The 9671-nt window shown below is 35.1% G+C and overlaps 1 protein-coding gene across 1 annotated transcript in view; it reads left to right on the top strand.

Moving 5' to 3' along the window:
• Positions 1-8374, top strand: part of LOC127843790 (glutamate receptor 2-like) — a 22034-nt gene extending 13660 nt beyond the window's left edge. The window contains exons 8-13 of the mRNA XM_052373630.1: positions 4579-4689; positions 4802-4951; positions 5081-5290; positions 5406-6211; positions 7742-7933; positions 8028-8374. Of these exons, the coding sequence (XP_052229590.1) occupies positions 4579-4689; positions 4802-4951; positions 5081-5290; positions 5406-6211; positions 7742-7933; positions 8028-8109 (1551 nt within the window). The 3' untranslated portion in view covers positions 8110-8374. The remainder of the gene's footprint in view (positions 1-4578; positions 4690-4801; positions 4952-5080; positions 5291-5405; positions 6212-7741; positions 7934-8027) is intronic.
• Positions 8375-9671: the final 1297 nt, after the last annotated feature.

Raw genomic sequence — 9671 nt, 5'->3', positions numbered from 1 at the left:
TAATAAAATGGTTTCCGGATGATTACTCAAGAACGCTTATGCCTAGGATCATAAAACTTAATAGGTAGATTGATCATGACTCGCAAATGACCCCTATTGATTTTCAGGTCACTAGGTCAAAGGTCAAGGTCACGGTGATCCGAAATAGTAAAATGGTTTCCGGATGATAACTCAATAACGCTTATGCCTAGGATCATGAAACTTGATAGGTAGATTGATCATGACTCGCAGTTGACCCCAATTGATTTTCAGGTCACTATATCAAAGGTCAAGGTCACGGTGACCTGAAATAGTAAAATTGTTTCCGGATGATAACTCAAGAACGCTAATGGCTACGATCATGAAACTGCATAGGTACACTGATCATTACTTGCAGATAACCCCTATTGATTTTGAGGTCACTAGGTCAAAAGTCAAGGTCATTGTGACCCGAAATAGTAAAGTGGTTTCCGGATGATAACTCGAGAACGCTTATGCCTAGGATCATGAAACTTGATAGGTACATTGATCATGACTCGCAGATGACCCCTATCGATTTTGAGGTCACTAGGTCAAAGGTCAAGTTCACGGTGACCCGAAATAGTAAAATGGTTTCCGGATGATAACTGAAGAACGCTTATTCCTAGGACCATGAAACTTGATAGGTAGATTGATCATGACTCACAGATGACCCCTATTGATTTTCAGGTCACTAGGTTAAAGGTCAAGGTCACGGTGACCCGAAATAGTAAAATGGTTTCCGGATGATAACTCAAGAACGCTTATGGCTAGGATCATGAAACTTCATAGGTACATTGATCATGACTCGCAGATGACGAGGTCAAAGGTCAAGGTCACAGTGACAAAAAACATATTCACACAATGGCTGTCACTACAACGGAGAGCCCATATGGGGGGCATGCATGTTTTACAAACAGCCCTTGTTATTGTTTGCCTTAATCTACATTGACTCGCTTTTTCTAAAGCACTGAATGCATTTGAAGGACGTGCATGGAAGTTTACATGATATTTTTGACACATAGAATATGTTCGGTAGTTTGTTAGTGTGTTAGAACCATCTTTTGCTGATATAAAATAATAAATTAACATTATGGGTGACTTGTGAGACTGTTATGATTGGTGTTGTTATTTTGATATAGGTCTTAAATAATACGATTATTTCAACGTGCGGGTTCACCTCACAAATATGCCTTAAAGAATCGAATTTAATACAAAAGTTAGAAAATTGTTGCAAATAATGTAATTCTCTGTGTATATCTTTTACTATGATTAACATTTCATTTCAAACATCAAATGGATATCGACAACTGATACGTGATGGCACAAAATAATATTTTTTTCTCGATTTCACCTTTAAATACCTTTCCGCAAATAGATTTCATCCAAACTTGCACACATTCATGGGTTATAAGAAAATAAGAAAATAGAGAGAAAAAACGTGGTCACTAGCTTCGTTTGTTCACAATTACAATTCAAAACGAAACTCGCAGTCAAAAAATAAATGTAAGTTCCAACACAGTTTCTCATAACTGAAAATGCAAGGTGTGTCCAATTCCAGAATACGAGCCTTATCAAGTTACCCGTATGCTACACGTGGTTGCATGTCGCGACTAAAGAAGTTCAACGCGTCAAAAAAAACAGAAAGAAACATTAAACAACATCGTTGCTTCTTTTAATTTATTGCGAACTACAAATAAACAAAATGTTTAAAAATGACAAAAGTGTTCCGATTAATTTTTAAGCATAACATTAAATGTATATACAGATTTTGATTATAATGTATATGAAATCAGATATACTTTGATAACATGTTTCGAACATATGATGATTCAATACAAATTCACTAAATTCTAAGGAAAGCTATCTGTTTCAAACAAGTATTACTTTCGACACAAAGATCTCAATTATAAGGATGTAGCGACTTTTTTCCGTAACTAGACTCATGCTCGCCGTTACAATCAAGCGATAAAAAGGTCTGTGCTGTCTAAGGGAAGATGGTTGATTCCTATTGTGTAGTTTAGGGGCTACTAATTGTTTATCAATTTGTATTGCTTAATCATACTTTATTTCTTGATAGTATTAACTTATTTGACATGCATACCGTTTTAAAACGACTATACGAAAAAGCATACACATAGTGCACAACCGGTGTTACAGTAAAAACAAATTTGCGTGAAACTTGACTGCCGCGTACGTCCTCAATATAAAGAAGTGAAACTCCAGCTGCTGAAGCAGTATTGAATTCCTATTATAAACAATTAGTTGGTCTTTTATTTAAGGCAATTGACCGATTGCCCAAACAGTACAAAACAGCACAAAACAGCACAATACAAAACAACATAAACACATAAAAGAATAAAGCTGGGGTCACCGCCTTGGATCGGTCAATGCAAAGCATTGGGGGTTTAAACCGGTTTTAGAGCGCTCAACCTCACACTTGGTCCAACAATATTCATGATACATTTAAGTGTAAATACAATTTAACCTCATAGCATTGTAACTCAAATTAAACAATAATAAAAAGTAATTAAAACGCATTCAATTTAATTACCATTTAATTACTCAATGGTAGGAAAGATACCAGATAAACAGAGTTTCAACTTTTTGAGGAACGATGAAATAAAGTCAAATAAAGAACAATATTAAATGAATCCCTCCAACATGTTTTGAAACTCTTGGGTGAATGATTCGTTTGTTAGCCAATGGATGCGCGACGTTAACGCGCGCTTGTTTTATAATGATTCACTCATTTGTAGCATTCATAGGACGAAACATGGTAGAATAATATAGCAAATATGAGATCCATTGACTTGCTATTTTAATCTCCTAATTTAAACAAACCGACATTACCAACATATGTTCTTAAAAAATACTACTATTGACAGGCAAGCGCGATTGCTCATCGACATAAACCTCTCCAACAACAACGTTAGTCATTCTTGTTGCGTATATAGACTAACCTGGCCAAAAATATAAAGGATATTTGTTTGATTTGGTTGAATATCTATTTTTAATTCACGAGTGATCATAGATAATGATATGTGGCGCAACTGTACCGTGTTTACCGTTTCTTCGGGGTATATACAATGGCAACAAACACCAGTGGTATTTTTCAACACACGGATTTTCCTGGGGCTTTCCTTAGCCGTTCAATTAGATACTCAACTTCCTCAATTTGAACTTGGACTAGGGTCGACTTGGGTCGTCTTGTGTTGACTTGGGTCGACTTGGGTTGTTTTGGGTTGACTTGGGTCGACTTGGGTTGACTTGGGTCGACTTGGTATGACTTGGGTTGTCTTGGGTAGACTTGGGGTGACTTGGGATGTCTTGGGTTGACTTGGGTCGACTTGGGGTGTCTTGAGGTCCTCTACCATTTTGTTCAAATTATGCATCTTGGTTTTAAACTTACCTCGTCCCTTGGTCACCAGTTTAACATAGATACTACAGGGAAAGCTTTTGAAACAATTATCTGGAACTGTAAAGCCACATACTTTCATATTTCGCATAATTGTCGGATTTCACAAAATTACATGGGAAAACACACTTTGAAATCTTATTATCTGATTACAAGGCTAAGGTAGCATTGTTTGATAGGTAGCATCATATGGGGGTCATCTACACAGTTTGTTCAAACCATTCTCTTTAAGTCAAAATTGGCCATGCCAAAGAGTTTCATATAACCTACTGTACGGAAATGTACTTTTCTAGACCCGCAAAGCCCCATGCGTTCATACTAAGAAGCAGCATCCTATATAGAGGTCTTCTACAAAGTTTATTAAAATTATCCATCAAGGGTCTTTATTGGCTTTGCCCCAGTGGTACATTGATTTGAATAACGAAATCATTTAAATTTTAAACATTTTGTGGCACAAACCATAAAGCCAACAGCTATCTTATTAGGTATGTAGCATCATAAAAGTTTTGTTTTAATTAATTGCGCCCCTGGGGTGCAAAGTCACTTTCACGGAATTACCAGTTTGTATTGTCTTAAACCATCAAAACAAATCTTCCTGTCTGCAACTGTAAAGTCAATCGCTTTAATATTGGTTTGTTCGCATCATCAAGAGGCAACATATTCGTTAAGTCAGATTACAAGGCATCACAATTGTATTATGGACATGTAGCAAAATTATGTTAAACGTCTTCTCTGCAATAACACTTTCCAGAGCTTTGATAGTATACACCATCAGGGGTCCACTACAAATATTCTCTTAATGATGTAACGGTGGTCAAAACTGACCACGCTCAATGTGTCGCATTTTTTTTTAGATTTCATAAGCAAAATAGCGATAAAACTTTATTCTCTGAAAGGACAAGGTCTATAAATTGCAGATGTTACATTTTGTTTTTAAATTCAGAAAGGGATCCTCTGTTAAGTTAATTTAAAAATTGGTTACACTCACGTGATGCTATGTACTATTATCGTCTAACGTTGCAAGATGTATTAAACTAATTTCCTTGCCGTCAAAAGCAGCTCAATCCAGAGATCTTTTGAGTACTATACCACTAAGCTACAGTTTTTCAGGTGAGCGTTGAATGATTTTCTTGTTATATACAACGATTGTTCGTATTATTCAGGTTGTGATCTCATCAGGTGAAACTGGATTTATTCAATTCAACAAAGACGGTGCTCGTGTGAACTATTCTCTCTCGCTTTATAATCATGGTGGGATCAACATGTACAGCAAGGTAAACGCGTTTTTCGAAAGGCGGTCAATTATTGATAAATATTGCTATTATTATGTAAATATGTTAATACATAATTGTATAAAAATCGCATGTTTTAAATGTTTTCTTACAGGAAGCAACATGGATGAAAAAATCGGACGATTTAGAGAAATCCAAAGACACTGCTTTTCATGGATATCTTATACCAACCCAAAAAGAAAATGCACACTCGAAAGAAGCTAGAGGGATTTTCAAGGATGTCGAGAGGGTCGTTGTCGTGCAGGTATATCATCCTTACTATGGCGCGACAAACGTTACAATATTAAATGTCAAAATATTGATTTAAAGGAATACTTGTAGGGGGAGGATTATTTTAATTTACATTACTTTTAATGCATGTATTACTTTTCAGGAAGAACCATTTGTTATGATTAGAAAACCACCAAAGGGAGTTTCATTTGAAGGCAACGATAGGTTTGAGGGCTTTACAATCGACTTACTCAAGAAGATAAGTCAAGATTTGAATTTTCAGTATGAAATAGTGTTAACGAACGAGTATGGCTTACCACGCAATATTCAGAAAACAGATTGGGGTGGCATTGTTGGAGAGATTTTAGCGAAGGTAGGCTCTTTATTACTAGTGCTTTCGCGCAATCAACTTGGCTGTGTTCTTGGCTATGATATTAATAAATTAATAAAGTATTCATTTCAAAATAAATTTGTTGTGTTCTTTTCAGAATGCAACGCTTGGGATGGGAGCGATATCGATTACTTCTGAACGAAAATCTGTAATAGATTTCAGTATTGGTGTCGTGAGTACTGGAATCAATATTTTGATCACCAGGCCGGAAGAACAATTCAACATGTTTCAATTTTTAACTCCGTTTTCACTTCAATTATGGATGGCAATTATTGGGTCATCTCTAGGAATATGCATCGTTTACCTACTATTAGACATAAGAAGTACACACAGAGTATTTACTTTGAAATCAACCCTATGGTTTTCGTTGGGCACTTTGCTCATGAAAGGGAGTGACACATGTCCAAGAAGAACGTCCCAGCGGATTCTTACCACGGGCTATCTTTTCTTCGTACTAATAACAGTTTCAACATACACTGCTAACATGGCTGCTTTCCTTACTAAAATGAATCTCGAAGAGCCAATCGATTCTTTTGAGGAACTCGCTAAGAGAGATGATGTAACAGTGTATACAGTTAACAATTCTGCCACACGAAACTTCCTCGAGAATAGTGGTAAAAATACTGATTTTCATCGAATATGGGAAAAGATAGGTTTAGTGTCGAATGCGACGGAAGGAAGACGAAAAGTAACAGACAGTCCTGGGACGTCTGCATTTATCTTTGACTCCATGATAAATTCTTATTCAGAAAAGAAATATTGTAAAACACAGTCCGTGTCGGCACCAATTCTTCTTCAAGAACATGGAATAGCGATGTACAATGGCGCTCCATTTAAATCTTCGCTAAATATAGAATTACTAGAATTAAGAGAGAGTGGATTCATTCAAGAGTTGAAAAAAAAGTATGTTTGTCGTTCTAGATGAAAATTTAAGTCAGTTTAGATGTGAATCAACATATTGTTGATTAATATTTGTTATTATCAATTATGCAGATAAATTTCATCGATATGTCATGTCAAATAAGCTGAATCCTTATTATTTAATGTGTACATTATATCAAATCAAATCTGATTTTAACAAAAACAAGAGATTTGTAAAAGTCAAAACAACAGCTACTTACCAAGTTTATGTCGTCTGAGTATGCACACGAACTTTTTGAACACAGATTTTCGTTTTTACTTTTTCTGTTACCATAGAAATCACCTTTTTTTATGGGGGCGAAACATACACATATAAAGTGGATATCTCACAAAAGACTTTCTTTCAGCATATCAAGTTCAATCAAGCTGGCTTAACTGAGTTTTGAGTTGTTGCATGATCTATATTTTAGTTGTTACTTGTTATTCCTGATAGGATCGTCTAACCACAAACAGAAGGCCATTAGCACTTTTTGAGCTAATGCAGGGTCCAGTTGTTGAAGGTTACCACTTATTTATGTATCCACCGAAACCGAAATTTTTGTCCGACAAACATGAAAACAACGTTCATATTCCAAATATGACAATCAACAAACCAAGTTTCGTCAACCTTGCTTAAGTACTTCTTGAGTAAGCACAGGATCTGGATACCTTGGACTATTTAATCTTATATTTTTAACCCCCCAAAAAAACGATTTTTCGTCGGATAAAAATTCGGAAGCTGTATCTTTTCGTAATAAGCCTTAATCCAAACCAAATTTCATTAACCTAGTACTTCCCAGTTATCGCATAAACATATATATTTTCTGGCCGTTTTTTTTTAATTTTGTCCTTTATTTCTTTATCCGTAGCAATCGCATTTTTGTCGTACGAAAAAGACTTATGTGCGTCTTGTGCATAAGGCCCTCTACCTATAATCAACTTCCGGTGAAATCGGAAAAAGATTGCTTGTTCCTCCATTCCATTTTTTTCTATTTTATTAAATTATGTATATAAAGGTTTGTCTGTTTTAAATCGAAAATTATGTTTATTAAGATAATGTAGATTTTTTTATTTAGTACTATATACACGATAAAATGTATAACGTACCGTAAACCGAATAATCAGTTTCATATGAAATAACATTTTATTAAAATTTCACATTGTTACGATCTCTCGCCTATACAACCGTTATTTGTCTCATAATGTTAACGGAGCTTGACTTAAAGTGCATGTTTAGGAGGTAGATATCGAAACAAAAGTCCGAACAAAATCGAAACAAATCAAAGGTCTTTTATTTCATAAGATAGTATTTTTCTCAATTTTATCAAATAAAAACAAATATTGAGATACAATTACTAACCGAAAATAGAACCGTTCTTTTTTTTGTTTATATTACTTCAATTTGAGTTGGCAAGATCGCTCCTAGTACTAATAACCTAACATTATTATAAATCTTATGAAATAATAAATTAACACTCACAATTAAAACAATATGCATACTTGTCTAATCTCTATGTAAACGTTTTGTTCTAGGTGGTGGGAAAATACCAGAGAATGCGATTTCGATTTCCAGAGCAGAAGTTCGAAACAGGTCTCTTTTGATTTACAACACACTGCCGGAGTTTTCATAGTTGGGTGTTTCGGTCTTGGACTTGCGTTGATACTTTTCATGTTCAAGAAATTATATGTGACGATGACGAGAAGATTCAAACTCAAGACAAACAGGTATGAATCGTTAGGTCATATGCATATGAATTAACACAGTTATGTTTTCATGTAAGTATACGTGTGGTTCATAAATGTATCGTCTTTTTTTCAGGAATGTAAAAGGCGACGAAACACTCTGCAAGGAGACAAGCCACGATATGAACAGTTATGATACAAAACATTCAATCGTTTAAAGGAATACACATGGTCCTGCAAGTTTAAAGAATAACTGTGAGGTTAATAACGAGTGAATAAGTGCATGAACATACACATATCTACTACTACTACTACTACTTCTACTACTACTACAACAACAACAACAACAACAACAACTACTACTACTACTACCTCTACTACTTCTACTACTACTACTACTACTACTACTACTACTACTACTACTACTACTACTACTACTACTTCTACTACTACTACTACTACTACTACTACTACTTCGACTACTTCCACAGGTTTAGCTGCTGCAGCTGCTACTACTTATTCTACTACACATTAATCGTCCACGCCCGCACAAAGTACCCGTAATACAACTTTTAATAATTGTTAAATCACAATGAACCTATGGGGAATTAAAACCCATGTGTTGTGAAAGCTATTTATACTTCGTTAATTTATTTTTTAATTAAGTGCATTTATTAAATAATCTTTATGGCGTCAAAACTGTCTCGGTAGACAATTATGGACTCATAAAGAATTTAAAATTCGCTTTTTGTTCTGTGAGGTCATATGGTGGTCGTGCACATTTTGTTACATGCACGAGAGGAATAACTTGTCAACGTTGAAGTTGATTATATGAATAGGACAATAACTTCACAATTCTCTCAGACAGCAAGATACCGAGCTTATAGTAACATCGTTACGCTTGAGATATTATGTATTTCACAAACTGTGAAGTTTGTTAAAGTCATGACATAAAAATAATCTAGTAGTAAAGCGTGTTTTTAAAGCACATGCAGTTTAATTCGAGATAGACCGTGTTAAATTGTTCATTTAAACTGGACAAAATTAATTAAATCATCAGCTTTTCCGAAACCTAAAGGCAAGCAGCTTTAAAATACTGTATGTATATCATAAGATAGTGGTCTTGTGCAATGTAAGTTCCAATACTGCACATGACGTAAAAAAATATAAGCCTCATTTCATTAATACAATCAACGATGTTAGGGCTTACTTGTCGGGTACTATAGAGTTTTGTGTTGTTCCTTATATTAAACCGAACATTGGAAGCAAGTGTTTTAAACAAAGTCACAATATTAAGCTATGATAGGCATACCAACACACAAAGAAAGTATGGTATTAATGCAAATAATACAATGTTATGATTTTAGTAAAACTCTTATTTGATGTACTGATTTGAGGATTGAAAAGGCATATTAATTACCTTCAATCATTATCGAGAATGATGACAGTGGATGTTGTGTCTGTACTGTGTCATGAATTCGTTTAAGATTCGTATGGATTGCAAAATAAACAAATTGACAGGCTGAATAAATGCTTAGGATGTCCAGCTAGCGCAGTGGTTGTAACACTCGGTCTTCACCTAGGCGAACCGGGCTCGATTCCTGATCCGGGCAGCATGCAAGTTTGGATTGTAGTCACCATACCGGACAGGTGGAGTTTATTCCGGTTACTCAGGCCCCCCAAACCTGCCCCCACAAAACAAGACTATACCAAAAATGTTTTTTTTTCCAGTAACAATAAAATAAGAAGACAATTGCAGCTATAATTCTAAATTCGTCCC

This window comes from Dreissena polymorpha, chromosome 1 (assembly GCF_020536995.1).
Source record: "Dreissena polymorpha isolate Duluth1 chromosome 1, UMN_Dpol_1.0, whole genome shotgun sequence".
NCBI classification, from domain to species: domain Eukaryota; kingdom Metazoa; phylum Mollusca; class Bivalvia; order Myida; family Dreissenidae; genus Dreissena; species Dreissena polymorpha.
This window is presented reverse-complemented; position numbering and strand designations above follow the sequence as displayed.